This window comes from Panthera leo, chromosome F2, assembly GCF_018350215.1.
Source record: "Panthera leo isolate Ple1 chromosome F2, P.leo_Ple1_pat1.1, whole genome shotgun sequence".
NCBI classification, from domain to species: domain Eukaryota; kingdom Metazoa; phylum Chordata; class Mammalia; order Carnivora; family Felidae; genus Panthera; species Panthera leo.
In genome coordinates, this window is record NC_056695.1 from 4716245 (window position 1) to 4733236 (window position 16992).

General features: G+C 40.5%; 1 protein-coding gene across 5 annotated transcripts in view; it reads right to left on the minus strand.

Annotated features, from left to right (window-relative positions):
* PCMTD1 (protein-L-isoaspartate (D-aspartate) O-methyltransferase domain containing 1) overlaps positions 1-16992 on the minus strand; it is a 67840-nt gene that overhangs the window by 22044 nt on the left and 28804 nt on the right. For 2 of the 5 annotated variants that reach the window (XM_042923540.1, XM_042923542.1), the window contains exons 2-3: positions 13812-14242; positions 1976-2078 (exon numbers count right to left, since the gene is read on the minus strand). In XM_042923540.1, coding sequence (XP_042779474.1) covers positions 1976-2078; positions 13812-14118 — 410 coding nt within the window. In that variant the 5' untranslated portion in view covers positions 14119-14242. Of the gene's footprint in view, positions 1-1975; positions 2079-13811; positions 14243-14445; positions 14555-16992 lie in introns of those variants that run through there. The other 3 variants (XM_042923541.1, XM_042923544.1, XM_042923543.1) reach the window with 3 other exon arrangements.

Sequence of the window (16992 nt, forward strand, 5' to 3'; positions counted from 1 at the left end):
AAGGTTCATCCTTGAGTGCATTCTGTTGGAAATGGATTACTATCTAGTAATACTAGACTTCATGGCAGAACTTAAACACTGGCTTTTACTAATAGTACTTCTGTATTTTCTAAGTTCAAAGGTATTCAAAAGGTCCTTTTGTGTCTACTGTTTCAACAACAAAACACATAAAATAGGAATCCAATAAATGCAACAAAATTCTATAGTTTTAATAAACAATATAAAAAATATTCCTGTCCACATCTTAAGCATTTAACATGTTACAAATAAGCAGACAGAAATGATAAGACACAAAAGGATGGTAAAACTGAATCCCAATTTCCTATAAAATGACTTCGGCTAAAAACTATTTTTTTTTTCTGTCAAACAATATGTTATTCTTGGAAACAGAATATGAACCAACACGGTAAGCACTTGAAAAATGATTCCAATGTGATTTAAATTTTCACTATTTATGAAGACAAGCATAAATAAGACAAAGGATGGTGTTCCCCAAATTGATGCAGAAAATTCAAATGGCTTGCTCAAATACATGGAATTAACTATAGGACAAAATAAACCTGAACACGTTCCAGTTCACTCGAGCCTGCCCGCCTGAGGTCTCTCATAACCCGATTACAACCACAGCCAGACAGAAGACTCCCCTTCACTGAGGATTTGCAGCAGCGTATCCGTTTTCTATTCGTCAACCAATCAAGTGCCACTTGCCAGAGGACAGATACACACTGGCAAAGGCAAGGGGAGAAAAAGCAAAGAGCAGGGGGACGGAGAGGAGGGGCAGAGAAGGGGAGGAAAAAGGAAAAAACACTCCGGCAGACGTTCCCAGGGCCTTCTCCGCTTCCTTCATGCACTGTCCCGGGGCTGAAACTCTCTTAGAAAAAAGCCCTCAGCCCTGACTCAGACTCCCAAGTTTCTCACCTCCGTGGTCGTGGCCAGGGTCTAGAGATGAGTGGGGAAGGCCCACTCCCGACAAGCAGAGTTAGAACTCTGGCTTTGTACTAAACCTTTGCAAGAGAAGGTGACCTTGTTCTAAGCTAGTGTTCTAAGCTTTTTAAGGCTTTCGTGCACTTCAGCATAAGACACCCTTGCCCCGTAGCGCTATCATTGCTGAATTTTAGGAACACTGCACACTGAGAAGACTCCCCTGCCAGGCGAAGGACCAAAGTCTGCACTTTCTAAGGGCAAGTCCGAGTTCAAAACAATGTTTTAGAAAGCAATGGCTTCAACACAACCTTATCACAAAATAGATCAATATATTTCTATGATAATTAACTCTAGTTATATTACAGGGTAATTGAGTGTTTTTAAGATAGTCCTTCGGGGGCACCTGGGTGGCGCTCAGTCGGCTAAGTGTCCGACTTCGGCTCGGGTCATGATCTCGTGCTTCGTGATTTAGAGCCTTGCATGGGGCTCTGTGCTGACAGCTCGGAGCCTGGAGCCTGCTTCGGATTCTGTGTCTCCCTCTCTCTCTGCCCCTTTCCCACTCAGGCTCTGTCTCTCTCTGTCTCTCAAAAATCAACAAATGTAAAAAAAAAAAAAAAAAAAAAAAGTCCTTTGTATGCTAACAGGTATCACCCTATGTTAAAGAGGGCAGGACTCTTAAATTACCGCTCCAAAGGTATAAAATCAGTTCCAGAACAGTATTTTCTAACGCCAGAAAAGGTGATTGTATGATTTTGAATGAATGGAACGTAACCCTACCACCATTACTATCCCTGTATCCGTCACTGACGGATACAGGGATAGTAATGATTACAAAAGTTACTTTGCATTTATTTATAATTTACAGTCACACAGCACAAAAATTATCGCGTGATTTCTCTAACTTAATTTTCTCAGTCATTTTATACCACACTGATTTCTGGTACATTCGGTGGAGCAATTCAGGATCGATGAACAGCACTGAGGAACAGACATGTCTATTTAGCTGCTTATCAACTGCTTTCAAATCAAAACTATAGATGTGAATACTTACTTGTCAAAGCTGTCACTATTTTTGATGAAGCTCTCCAGTTTTTCCTTGGCATATTCCACCACATCTGAATGAAGCTCAATCCCGTGATTTATTCCAAAAGGACCTGCAATTGTAGCAGCAGCAGCATTTTTATAAAATATATATATTTATAAATACACACACATATATGCATAGTAATATGTCTTTACAGAGTTCTTTTAACTTCTGCTCACTTTTCTACCACAGGGGCATTTAAAAGGCTTGAATATGTGAATGTCTGCTAGCCAGATTTAAAAAGCTGAATCGAAAATCTGTTTCCATGGCTTTGAAAGAAAGAAAAGAAAAAGAAAGGAAGAAAGAAAGAAAAAAAGAAAAAGGAAGGAAGGAAGGAAGGAAGGAAGGAAGGAAAGAAAAACAAAGACTAAGTTATAGAGAGTTCTCTCGAGAGCAGCCCATCTGTCAGGACAATGTTGACTAAGAAATAATCATATTCTTATCTAAAGTTTTGAGTTCTTCACCATTACATTTTCATTTATCACTTGTTAAAAACTGGGTAATTCTAAAGTGCCTGACACCAGGGGCTAACGTGGCTATTCTATAAATGTCTCACACATCCCACTATATGCTAAGTTCCTACACTCTATGCCTTCCGGAGCTCCCCACGTCTAGCAGAATGTGGCCACCGGACGGCAGGACCGCACAGCCGGTTTTACTCTTCTGTTCGGTGTCTCACACTTCACTTAGCATTTCTTTCTACCCACAGCCAGGGAGGAGTGACATTCTAGGAATGAAGAAAAGGAGAGCTTTCTGAGCCCCGGGAGATGGTACTGGGAGGGCGCCCTGGGACAGTCACAAAATACCGGCAACCGAATTCTCATCTCCCAAAGCTACTGGGTGCATTACCGCCTGCCCCGTGACACGCAGGACGGTAACACACAATCTCATCTGGGTAGGCTACGTGCTTTTGAACTTCCAAAACTGAGCCAGAGTTTTCTACTCTATACTTTAGTTATATTTTTATTTTGAAATTGGTCTTCCAGGAAAAAAATACGTGTATGTATCTTCCCTATCTTATACGTACTTCTTTTTTGTATCTTGTATCTTAGGAACTAATTAACTGGATATACCCCCTACTGAATGTCATTAAAATACAATACATAGTGGAGTTCTACTGACCTCTAAGATTTTTTAAACAAAAAAAATCAGTCATCAATTATCATGTTTGAATGTTCAGAGGGCACCTGAAAAAAAATGATGTATGATCTACAAACTACCTAAACTAGAAAAATTAAACCAAAATGTTTGGATACTATCTTCAAGCCAAAATCAGATAATGCTTTAACCTACTGTATTTCTATCATATTCCATTTAATATGATTAAAAAAAATGGTTATACTTGAAAAATGTATTCAGATACGGGTAAAAAGGTACATGATCCATCAAAACACAACGGGTAGAATTAACTCCCTTTGCGGTGCTTTCATACTTTTAAAGTAAGTTATGCTGATTGATGCAATCTTAAATGTTCTGTTTTTGTCTCCTTACAGTCAAACAGTTGGGTCGTCTGAAAACTGGAACATCCTTTCTGGTATCATTTTAGACCTCTTGTAATTCCTGATTATTATCATAAACAAAAATAACCTGTCTTCAAAAATAAAAGCGGCAAAAAAAACCAAAAAAACAAAAAACTCAGAGAACACATGGGGACATCTCTTTTTTATATTGAATCTGAATACTTTAATGACTTGAATTTCCATAAGGAAACAAAGAATGCTAGGAAACACTGAATAAAGTTTTCCTCACTAAAAAAACTCAACTCATAATTACTTAACATTATGCACATATTGAGGAAAATACTGTTCTAGGAGATAAATTCCTAGGTGATCCATTTAATGTAAAACAAAGACTTCCATATTTTCATTATTCATTAAGAATCTAGCTATAGTAATCAACTATTCTTATGAGACCAGACCAAACCCGGGCTACATGGATAAGAAATCAATGGAAAACATCCATATTGCTAGAATCTGAAGTTTCCTTTAAGACCAAATGCATAAGCTACATAATAAAGGTGTCATGTAAAGAATCTGGAAATCAAGGCTTCTATTCAGTATTTCACACTGCTTTCTTAAGAGAGGGAGTCTGACCTTGAGTTCTATTTCAAAGGGACTACACAGGTGGTTCATCACTTAAAAGTCTCTTTTTTCTTTCCTTGCTTTCTGCTTATTGTCTAAAACCAAAGTGGCAACTTTTGGAAATAAGGTTAAAGTTCAGTTAGAACATTTCTTAAGGACGTTTTTCACATAACTTGTTTTTCACATTACCTGGGTATAAAAACAATTTCATTAATATATAAAGGGTTTGACCATACCGTAAACAGACGTGCAGAATATATTATGTATTAACTTCTAGTGCAAATACACCATTTATGATTTTTTAATGAACGAAATGTAAGTAACATGGAAACATATCCTTATCACTATTAAGCTGTATAATTAACATATTAAAAATAATAAATTTAAGAGAATTCATTAATAAAAGACAGAACTTAAATAGCAATGTTGCCAATACCTCATTTATTTAGAATGTAAAACACAACTGGAACATTTTAAATATATGATAAAAATGTAGTGTGATGCTGTTTATTACAACTCATATTTGACACAGGCATTAAATAGAACAGAAAATAAAACCTAGAAAACTAAGAACACAAACACAGCTACTTCCAAGGAAAGGGCCTCAGAGACCTAGGGTGGGAAGGAGACATGTCCGTCATTACACCCTTTGGTCTAAAGTGTCCAGACTATACCCATACATATAACTTTTTATCAGAAAATAATGGGCTAGTCAAAGAGATCACCAAAAAATAGTCTTCAGATTTTCAAATTAATAAAAGAATTCTAACAGAAAGGTACAAGGGAAAAAATGAAACAGTATCCAAAAGAAGTGTCAACACTTTCTAGCACCATCTAAGAGATAAAGTATAAATGTAACTTTGTATTCAGTAGTTACCAATTCTATTCTGTATTTGCCAATGTGAAAGGGTTTTTCTGTAAATGCTAACGGTTTCATTTTTTTGTATTACATATTAAAAAAATAAAAGTACTAACAGTTGACCATTATCTCTAAGAGCTAAACATTGAAGAAAAAATAGAAATATACACAGAAATCAAAGTTTAATTAAGACAAATAGCGATTAGGAAAACCTAGGGGCTCCTGGGTGGCTCAGTCGGTTGAGTGTCCGACTTGGGCTCAGGTCATGATCTCATGGTTTGTGAGTTCGAGCCCTGCATCGGGCTCTGTGCTGATAGCTCTGAGCCTGGAGCCCGCTTCGGAGTCTGTGTCTCCCTCTCTCTCTGCTCCTCCCCCGCTCACACTCTTTCTCTCCCTCAAAAATAAATGAACATTTTAAAAAAATTAAAAAAAAAATTAAACTGTAAATGCTTGGTTCCCACCCCAGACAGACCAAGGGAATCTCTCAGGGTGTGGCCTAGGCCCTACAGATAACCTTAAACACAGTCCAGGCTGAGCACACTAGCCACATCCTCCTGATTTTTAAAATCTCTTTGGACTATCCAAATCTCTATTCTCATTGGTAAAGTGTTACCAATAAAAGCATGTTGGATAAAACGAAGTATTTACCACAAGAGGGAGCAGGTGAATCAGGTACTTGAGTTCTATGAAACCAGTATAGTTTCTCAATAACAACTGAAATATATAATGTAAAAACATCTTTTAATAAGTTCCAATGATATTTTATTACTAATTTTAGTTGTATAAAATAAAGCATTAGGGGAAGATTTATAAGCAACTTTGTAAGAATTCAGAGACAGTAACAGGTAAGAGAACAGGTTTCATTCTCTCTGTAAACATCTTGGGGTATAACAAAGAGACATAAATAGTGCAAAGGTACATAAAGGAAAGGGAAGTAAAAGGAATCCGCAAAAGATTAAGTAATCGTTAACTAGATAAAAAAGAAATTGATCTCACATATTGCCACTTAAGATTACAATTTCTTATGGTTTTCCCGTACATTTTTGTACAAAAAGAGCACGTTAAAGAAAAACAGGGTCAAATGTTTACTGAGTCCTGCCACATTCACATAACCATTCTGAAGCTAGCTGGATCTACCTAAGACTAGACTAGACTTGGTTCTCTGCTCTGTAGGTTTAGGAAAGGCTTCATGAAGCAAATCTTGAAAATTTTCCAGAAAGTTCCAGCTCCAGTCCCTCGAGCTCCTCTCGGCTGACGGTGGATTTCTAAGTGCTATTTTTCTTTATTACACTTGAATTTTAGATGTATGTTTACACAAAATCTGAACATGTTGGCTTAAACAGTTACAGAAAATAGATCCGAGCCCTTAAGTAAACTACATGTCCAAAAGCAGACGTCCCAATCAGATCATTTACATGTTTCCACCCAGCAGGCTAAGAATACACACAATTCTAGTATGTTCACAGCAACTTAGGACTATCTCACACATCTACGGTGGAACATTCAAATAGAGATTAGGTTTCGACCAGAGTAAATTAAATCAACTGAGAATAAAACATGCTCACCTCAAAAAACAGTTTTAAAAGTTAAACAGCTTCACACTTGATCTAAATTCTTTTTGATGTAATCATTTCCCCTGGAAGCGATTTTCAGCAGCTCTTTCACTGCACTGCATATTTGTGAAATACCTGAAGATACACTGGGGCCAGCATGGTGACCAATTCACACAACAAACAGTGAACTAAATGAAGAATGGGCCGGTGAAACTGAAAACAATGCTCCTACTGCTAGTTCAGAAATGAGAAGCACAACTTCAAGTGTACAGGATGGGTCTCGTTTTCTGCTGGATCCTCAGCAGCCACCACAGTGTTGAATATAACAAATACCTTTGAAGGAATAAAAAAGTACAAAAATGTACCTACGCTCCCAAACTTAAAAGGCTCACAACTCGGACGGAAGCAAATGATGTACACAAAACCTAAAATGTGTATTTTTCATGTCTTAATTTAAATATCAAGTATACTGGCAAAAGGCATTAAGTATACGGCAAATCTATTTTATCTGTTACCACCGCAGAACGAGGCACTCCAAGGAAGACTGAGGGAAGGACATTCCATTCAAAAGAAGTCTGTTAACGTTAGCTATGATGGGAATCTTCTAAAATGCAATACATACTTTCCTTCATGTACTGAAGGAGATTATGACTTCAAGTCAGCTATTATCCGTATAATCATGTGAGTATCATGCAAAAGTAGAGGTGTCCCCAACTCCATGAAGTTATTCTTGAAGTGGGGACCCGCCAACTAGGCAAAATGGAGAGAAATGGAAAACCTTTTCGAGTGTACCTTTCGATTCGCTGGACATTTTTTAACCCTACCAGTATGTTACCCATTCCACAAAAACTGATGAAAGAGCGAAGAGAGTCTGATGTCCAGGTTTCCACCTGGAAGAATTTGGGGTAGAAAATAAAAAGCTACCTCTCACCAGAATGAGCAACAACAGGAAGAAGAAAACGTGAACTGTTTGCCTCGTGTGGGACCGAGTAAGAGACGGTGACCCGAGCCGGAAACAGGCCACACTTCCGGAATCTTGTGCACACCCAAGAGATGTGCCCTAAGCACCATGTATTTAGCATCCAGTGTGCTGGCCCAGCCCGGAAGATCAAGAGTGTCCCCGGTTCAGGAGACGGGCCAGGACTTGGTGCTAGAAACCGGTGAATCCTCTGTATATGGATGTTACCCGAAGACAGAAGAAAAGATCCACCCTTCACCCTTCGCTATCCAAAGCCAAATCAGCTTCCCTAACAGGACGGAAAAGTGTTCACAAAGGCAGTGGAAAGAGACTTGAAATCCAGGGAAAGAATCTTTGAATGCCAAAGGTGTGGGAGGGTGGCTGAGCCGACCCCTGCAGAAGCCACACTCCAAGAGAATGTTAAGACAGGTTCTAGAAGGGATCAGGAACTCCAGCAGGCCAAGTAGCCCTGCTGACTCGAGCCGATCTCTGGCTCTCATCTACGTGCTCAGTCCAACCGACCGAGTCCGCTCAGGGAAAACTGTACGAGGAGAGGAAGGGAATAGGCACCAGCTCCTACCCTGTGAGGTCTTCACAAGTTACTTTACACATAAAGAGACAAATTCGGAAAACTTAAGTAATCTTCCGAAACACAGGGTTGACACTCCTAACTTACGGTAGTTTATGTTCTATAAAGTTCAGCAAACACTGAATTACCAAGTGCCGAACCACTCTAGTAGGGGAGACACGTACACACGCACACATACCTCAAACACATAATAATCTTAAAACCTAAAAACTCAACCTGCTTGTTCGCTTTATTTTACAAAAGCGAAAACGAGCTTCCGAACTATTAAGAGATGTTTGCCCGAGAGCATCCCAGGAGGGGCCAAACTCGGGCTCCAGAACCAGAGGAGCTGCTTGTGCTGCACCGTCCCCTTCTGTCTTCATCTGCTAGGCTCCTCTAAAAGCCAGCTGTGACAAGAAGGCACAGCTGTCCCCCGTCCACCCCAGCGAGGAACATGCAGAGTGACCCAAAGTGTTCACGCCTCTGCTCTTGTGCACAAATGACCTCAAAAGCCACCAAGTACTGATCTGAGAGTTACAAATAAATTTTAAGTAGCAAATTCACAAATAATAGGGAGCAACTAACTGTAAAACAAAGACAATCTGAGTTGGGGAGAGTTGATCCTGAAGATAAATACAAACTCAAGATGTGCAAGAACAACCTAAGATTTTCCACACCAAGGGGACTGCCTTAGCACTCTGAAGAACAGTATGAGGAAATATAACCAGAAATTACTATGAAAACTTTGTAAAATTTCTAAAATCTGTAGTTTCCTAATATTTGATGTTTGTATTACTATTTGTTGCCCTATAATAATTAGCAGTAATATTCCATAAACACAAAATCACCTGGGTATTGATTTTTAGAGGGAGTAAAAATGAAAGAGATGGTTGAGATTCGTAATGACTTCCACTCCACAACCATAAGTGAAAACAGGGAAGAGCCCTAAAATATAGACTAGTGACGGCAGCTCAAGACAGGGTATGTGGGCAGAAGATGCACAGAAGCCTAACTGGGACAAAGAAGGAACAGTTCAAACAGCGATGAGTTTTACTGAATTCAGAAAATATGAGTAGCCTAAATGAAATAAATGGTTCTTTTCAAAACAGATTTGCTCAGAGCCCAAAATAAAGCACATGCCAAGAGCCTTTGTAACTCCTAAAAAGAAAAAAAAAAAAAAGAAAAGAAAAAGAAAAAGAAAAAACCAATCCTCACACAAAAATGGCGGGGGGATGGGGTGGATAGAGGAATAACTGAGGTTTGGTTTAATACAAAATATATTCTAAAGCAAACACTGAGAACCTGCAGAATGTGTTTTGTCTTATCAAAAAGAATAGGGGGTGGGGGCTGAAGACCACTCTGGATTTCCCTGATTCATCTCTGGCTTAAAGTGAGCCAAAATAGATTCCTAAAAGAGGGGCTTAAAAGAGCATGAAAAAAATATTTGAAGACCGTATTTCTGATAAAGCATTTGTATCCAAACTGTGTAAAGAACACTTAGACATCAATAAGAACACCCAACAGCTTAATTAAAAAATGGGGAAAAGATTTGAAGACATTTAACTAAAAACATGGGTACGACTAAAACACAGGAATAGATTCTCCTCCACATCATTTGTCACTACAGAAGTACAAGTTAAAACCACAGTGAGATACTAGTTTATACCTACTATGATACTATTACAAAAAGAAAACAAAACACCACACAAGCATCAGTGAGGAAGTGAAGAAACCAGAACCTCGTACATTGTGGGAATAGAAAATGGTGCAGCCACTTTTCTAGAAAACACTTTGACAATTTCCTTAAACGTTAAACAAATTTACCATAGAGCCCAGCAATTCCACTTCTAGGAATCCACTCAAGAGAAATGAAAACGGATGCCCAAAGATCTGCACCATGTGAATGTTCATGACCGCATCAATCCTAATAGCTAAAAAGTGGTAACCCAAATGTCCATTAAGTGGTGAATGGACAAATGTGGTATGCCCATGTAATAACGTATTATTCAACCATAAAAGAGGAATGAGGTACTAATACATGCTACAGCCTTGAAAACATAAGGACAAGTGAAAAAAAACATACAGAAAAGACCATATGTTGTATAATTCTACCTATATGAAATGTACAGAAAAGACAATCTATAGAAACAATGTAGACGAATGGTTGCCAGGGGCTGGGGTGGGGACAGGAAGTGGATTCAACTGGGAATGGGGGATGTTTGGGGGTGATAGAAGTATTCTCAAATTGGACTATGATACTGTTTGCATAACTGCAAATTTACTAAAACTCACTGTACACTTAAAATGGGGTAATGTAAATCATACCTCATTAAAGAGAGAAGGGGGCTAAAATGAAAGCTAATACTGGAGCATCTCAAGTCAAAGCAATCTCACGGCAGTTGAAGGAGGACCATTCAATGTCCTCTGGTAAACAGAAAAAGTACAGAGACGTGACAGCAACACGTAGCCTAACTCATCAGCAACTGGGCGATACAGTGTGGGCAGGAAGTTGCCTGTAAAGCACATAAGCTGGCCAACTGTTTTACCTTTAAGAAGTAGTACTGTAAGCTGAGGTAGTGGCAAACACAGCATTGAAATGATTCTGGCCGTTTCTGCAGTCATTTCTATTAACTCAGGAACTAGGCGAGGAAAACATTAAGTTGGATGAACCCCGATATTTTAAGTTTCGTAAGAAAGCTGTAACTTTTACATCGTGGGTTATGTAAGAAAATTGGAGGGAATACGTAAGCAAAGAGGATCGGAATGGAGAACCACCCCCACCTGAATTAGAAAGATCATAGGATCGATTTGCCTTCATAGATCTGATAGTTATAACTCAACTCTGGGAAACTGAGGACTTGGGAGCCCTTTTCTTGCACCCTGCTTTTCAGTGGGATTCCATAGGTATGAAAAAGACAGCACTGAGAGGAGGAATCAGTACTTGATTCTTTGTGTCAGTCTTTAGTTCTCAGAAGACTTCAGGAAAAGCCAGAGGAATAAGAATTTATCTTTAATGTGAAATAAGTTGTCTAAATGAGGCACATTAGGAGCCGGAGTGATCCGTTCACGTCTGGAGCAAAAACACATTCCACTTACGAACAACTGCTTCAGCCACGAGAAATTTGCTGATATTAAGAAAACCTAACTTCCTCTCACTGAACAAAAGCTCTCGCCAGACTGTAGCCTACGTGCTACAGGTGTGTTTCTGGAGTGGCGGTGGAAATTCCTCAACGAGCGTTTTTCTCATCTGTATTTACCAAGCCACAGGCACCGCACTCTCCGGGCGCCAGCCAGGACTCCTCCAGATCAAGCTCGGTGTGTCCTCGGAGGAGAACCACTGCCTATGGTGAGCACCTGTCACCCTCATCTTGTGACCGGGAGAGAAGCATGGCTCAGAGCCGTGATGTTAGTTACTTAATAAGGACAGAGCTTCTGGTAATAAGGTCACTGTGAAGCAACAGACCCAAATCCGACTCGCCATGCTCGGGTTAATGACAGGGCACGTAGAAGCGACTTTCTTTAGTTCCATTGTCCTGGCTTAAAGCACTCACAAAGCAAACCAAAAACGGAGAGGCAGGGGTAAAAAGATTAGGCTTCCTCAGAAGCTAGACCAATCCAAGGTTTATTAGCTATAATCATTGTTTTACAGACTCTGCTTTCTGCCTTTCCTTCTTTAGAGTGCTTTTATCTTCGTCACCAAAGGACTATTCCACATCAAAACACGAAGAACTTTATCTTGGCCTTGACTCTGTCAGACACAGATAAATCCTGGCATAATGTCCAGTAACCATCGTCATACATGTAACTAAAGACCATGACACCCTGGAGCCTTGTAACAGGAGGAAAACATCTAGTGCACCGTGGATCACTTACACGGGGGTCTGTTTCTCCACGCTGCCCTCTGGTATGGAGGTAGGCATTCAAGACACAATAAAGCTTGAGGTCAGCCTACAGATGCATCTATCTGGCCACAGGAAATGAATCTCCTGGAGAGGCGACTGAGTAGAGTTCAAGAGGGCAATCTCACTGCTAGCAAGGTTGCTAACTAGTTATGACCTGCCTTCCCCCCAGCCCTTGCGCTACGACTGACCTCCGTCAGCAGGAGCCAGCTGACAGGGCTAGAAAAGTGGAAGAGAGGGTAACAGGTGCTCTGAAACTGGCCAGACAGGCTGTGAGGCCTAGACTCCAGCCTAAAGCTGCCAGAGCTGGCCAAAAAATGCACTGTTTCAAAAAGGTCGGGGTCCCCAACCTGCTGAGAAAGTCCTGTCTCAGGAAGGGCAGGAATACCAATTTTAAATGTAAGCTGCTAAACTTCTTTGTTGGTAAAAATTAATAATTTGCCACCATTTTTTAACATACCATCCCGTATCAAAAACATACTCATCGGTTGTGGGATAAAACAGAATGTTTTATTTATTAGATTGTATCATGTATCACGAACTGACTCAGTTGTTTTTTTATGAGCTGGATTGCAGGTTCCAGGACTAGGAGAGAAAGTAAGGAGCCAGTCAGTGTGTAAGAAAGGAGGATTTCAGGCCTGAAGATGCCTTGAAAGTCATTTAATGGGACTACATAATTGGCTGCCCAAACTAGGGCAGTTCAGGAAAGAAAAGGACATTATAAATACTGATGCAAGGACAACAGGGATAAACTAGGACTGTCCCACACCCTGAGACACAGACTCCCCCTACGACAGTATACTCATTTCTCTATTCAAAATCCTTCAAAGGTTCCCCATCACTTCAGAATGAATTTTAAATCACCGTCTCATCACTACAACTTGAGCACATGCCTCAACGATAGCATGTATCACACTGGATGAAAACTGCTGATTTTCTCAAGTCTCTCCACTCTCATCAGTCTGTGAACTCCAGGGCAAGAGTCTACGTGACGGGCCTTGGTGTTCTACCTCAATGTTTGTCACGTAGCAGCACTTGGTAAAAATAATGGCTGTTTCCATCAACATCATGTCTCAGAGCATATTTTCCTCCATCCATGCTTTTTCAACCCACATTCTGTCTTTCCCAGGTGTCACTTCACAGCCATGTGACTTGAGGCAAGTCAGTCAACCTCTCTGTGCCTCAGTTTACTCACCTTTATACGCAGGATCCTAATGGTACGTACATCACAGGATGATTAGGATCATTAAATGAGGTACTCTACGTAAAGTGCTTTCACCACCACCCAGCCAGCTTCCCAAAGGCAGATCTGTTCCTTTGGATCACTGCTATATACTTACACCACGAACAACGCCTGACGGAACAGACAGCATGTCCTCCGCAAGCTTACTGACACGTACTTTCTTTCTCCAATCCCTTCCTTTGCCTCACCGGTGCCATGTATATACTCTACACCCCCTCTACACCCACTCCCGTGTCTCTATCAGAAACCTGGCACCCTTCCCTTTAAAATGGGACACAGAGGACCACGAAACTCTACGCCAGCCGCCAATCACAGCCCTTCACCTGAAATAGATTACACGAGACTCCTGAGCTCTCTGCCTACCGGCTGTCCAATATTGAACAGACGATGACCGGGGGCTGAAAAACACTTCCGAGGACTTCTTCAGTCTAGGATGAAATGCACATGCTGCCTCTCAGGGTCAGGGCTGAGACGAAGAAAAGACTGCTACCGCCTTGTGTTTCCACACTCAAGTAAGGAGGAGAACTACTCTATTGAGTATATACATTCAAAGGTATACAAATTTACAAACCCTGGAAATCAGAAACAGTTATACAAACTCAGCTTACTTTTTAAAATAAAATTTCACAAAAATAAAATTACCTAAAATTAAGCCCACCATTGTACTTAAATATCCGGTTCCACTTCCCAGGTTAAGAAAAGACAATCCTGGTTGAAGTTTCAACGCTTCCATAACTTCAGAATAAATGCAAGGTGCTGACAAGTGTATGTTGCCATGCTTCCAGGCTAAGTCTTTGTACGCATTGTCTCGGTAGCCTTCCAAATAGTAATCTCCGCGATCAATCGCTCTGAAGGCTTGCTCCACTCTTTCAGTGCGGATATACTGAGCTTCTTTTAAGTTATCAATTAAGTCATCATTATCTTCCCCAGCACTCACAGCTCCTCCCATGATAGTATTCAAATCAAATCATAAATTTTAAAATGTAATAAAATTAGCAGAAATGGCTTCCAATAATGGAGTGTGGTTTGTTTTCCCTTTAATATTGCACTTGATTTCCAAAAATAAATTAATCCTGAAAGGGAAGAATAAAAATAAACAGGTTTAAATTAATGCTCAAAGGAAAAGTAATTCCAGTTTAGTAAATATATAATAGTCATCATAACTACCATTTTTCAAGGATATATTTTGTTCCAGACATAGGGTTAAGTTCCTCAAGATTATTATTTACTCTTATAACAACCACAAAAGGTAGCTTAAGTTCGATCTCTTCTGTACCTGTGGCAAATCTTGGACACCGAAGAGTTAAGTCACCTCATACTGAAAGGCCAAATATGGTAGCCATTAGTCACAGGTGGCTATTTAGACCTAAATTAAGTAAAATTAAATACAATGTAAAAATCAGTCAGGCACCCCAGCCACACTTCAAGTGCTTAACAGCTACGTGTGGCCAGTAGCTGCCACACTGAACAGAGCTGGTCTAGAAAGCGACAATTCTGGGACACAGTTCCAGGTCTTTCCGACTCCAGAAACCATGCTCTTAATCATTAAGGCAGGCAGCCTTCGGAGTATGGTGAGTCTAGTTTAACATGCATGAATTACTTCACTGACTTAAAACTTCCTAAACTTAAAAATCCACTACCACCTAAATGCTAAAAATCTTCAGTGCACCACATAAATTCAAAATGTTAACACAAAGCAACATAATTACCCAAACACTGAATACAAAAACAAAACAAAACAAACCCACTTTAAAACAAACTCCCACACGTTTAAAATACACACACCCACACACAAACATATGTGTGTTAAAGTGTTTTATTTGGTAAACCCTGTGGTGATAAATAAGGAGACCACAATTTTATTAAAAACTTTAATAGCATAAGCACCAGAACATGTTACACACAGGTACAATAAACTTCAACTAAAAATTTCAGCATCTTCAAATGAAAACATAAGTGCAACTTGATAAACTAAGAATTTTAACACATCATCATGATACACAATTTAATCTTTGATTCAACTACGGTTAATAAATGAATTTCACGTAACAACTAATTTCTTAATTAATAAGTCACGGGAGGGAAAGTGAGAAATGAAATGCCCATAGCCAAAAACAAAAGAGTTTTGACAGCCGACCCTGGCAGGGCTGTACCCTCACTCTTGACTTTTATTTTTTATTTTTTTATTTTTTTAACGTTTATTTATTTTTGAGACAGAGAGAGACAGAGTATGAACGAGGGAGGGGCAGAGAGAGGGAGACACAGAATTGGAAGCAGGCTCCAGGCTCTGAGCCATCAGCCCAGAGCCCGACGCGGGGCTCGAACTCACGGACCGTGAGATCGTGACCTGAGCTGAAGTCGGACGCTTAACCGACTGAGCCACCCAGGCGCCCCTTGACTTTTGAGTACAAGAGCAACTGAGGCCTCGAGCTTCCTCAGGGTTCTCAGACTTCTGTGACTGAACTGTCCCAATAGTCCAGGGACAGCTTCCTCACCAGGCCCTGTCCCCACTGTCTGTGTCCTCTTTTGTCTTTTCCTGTGATCTCCTTAAACTTTCTGAGCAGAGGAAATACTGTGAACTCATGTCACACTATTTAACTTATGGAAACTCACCTCGACAAGTGAGTTGGCTGGCTCCAATGCCCCCACAACCCCAAAGAGAAGTAACTGGAAAAACACATGGGCTTACAGCACCATCCTCAATGAGTAGACTTCGCAGCACACGGAGACGTCAACGTGCTCTTCCTTCCACAGTCTTAGTTTGGGCACCCCTTTCTAACCCAAGCATCTTAACTCGCTGAGCAAAATTCTAGCATTTAGAGATTTGTTTCGTTTTGTTTTTCATGACACGGCCTCTAGGCGTAGGCTAACTTTTCACCTGGTACTCAGAGTGAATGCCTTCCCGGGATGGAAGAAAAAGTGGCTACGCTGAACTGGAAGCAGCTCATCAGTCCCAGCGTGGCACCTATCGCAGGACTTTATGAAGCCTAATTGTGACTCTGAAGACATTTGATGGCTCTCCTCGAAGGGCTGTATCTTACTAGTTTGAAAAACTATTCCCCTTCTGTTTGCTTCCAGGGCTAAGGAGTGACCCAATCCTTCTCAGGTCCTTCTGGGCTCTAACCTGTCCCTACTTATCACAGCAAACAAACAAATGTTGACTTCACCACACAGAAGTGCTCACTCGTGGTGAGAAAGGCAGGAGGAAGAATCAAACCAGTAAGAACTGTTCCCATTTGCTGACAGACCCTGTAACGTACTCAGTGTTTTCGTTAAAACACATGGTCTCCTTAAAAGCTACGCTAAGCCTGTGAGGAAGGCGATCCCTTGCCCACTTTCAAGTAGAAACAATCTGTAAAGGCCTGGCTGGGATACTACAATGCATGTGACTGCTGCTACAGGAGCCCAAAGCAAAGTGGATCCAGGAACCCAGGAGAGCTTTCTCAAGAAGGCACAGACTGGGTAACACAGTTAAAGGACTAAGGGAATCAAAGGCTGAGGAAATGGCTGGTATTAAAGCGACAGAGTAGATGACCCTTTTAAGAAACTACACGCAGCTGGGTACTTTTGATCACCTTAAGACCTTTATCCCGTCGGCCAGTGATTTTTTTTTTAAGCCTGGATCCTTTTGAGAATCCGATCATACTTTGGTCCTTCTCATTGACAAATGAATGAAGGAAAAGTTTTACGCAGCTTCAGAAGGAGTCTGAGTTCCTACAAACCCATGAGCTGAATCTAATTTAAGAACATCTACTTGATGCAGCAGAGTCAGCCGCAGGTATTAACAAGGAAGGGAGATTAAAAGGGCAGGAGAATTACACTT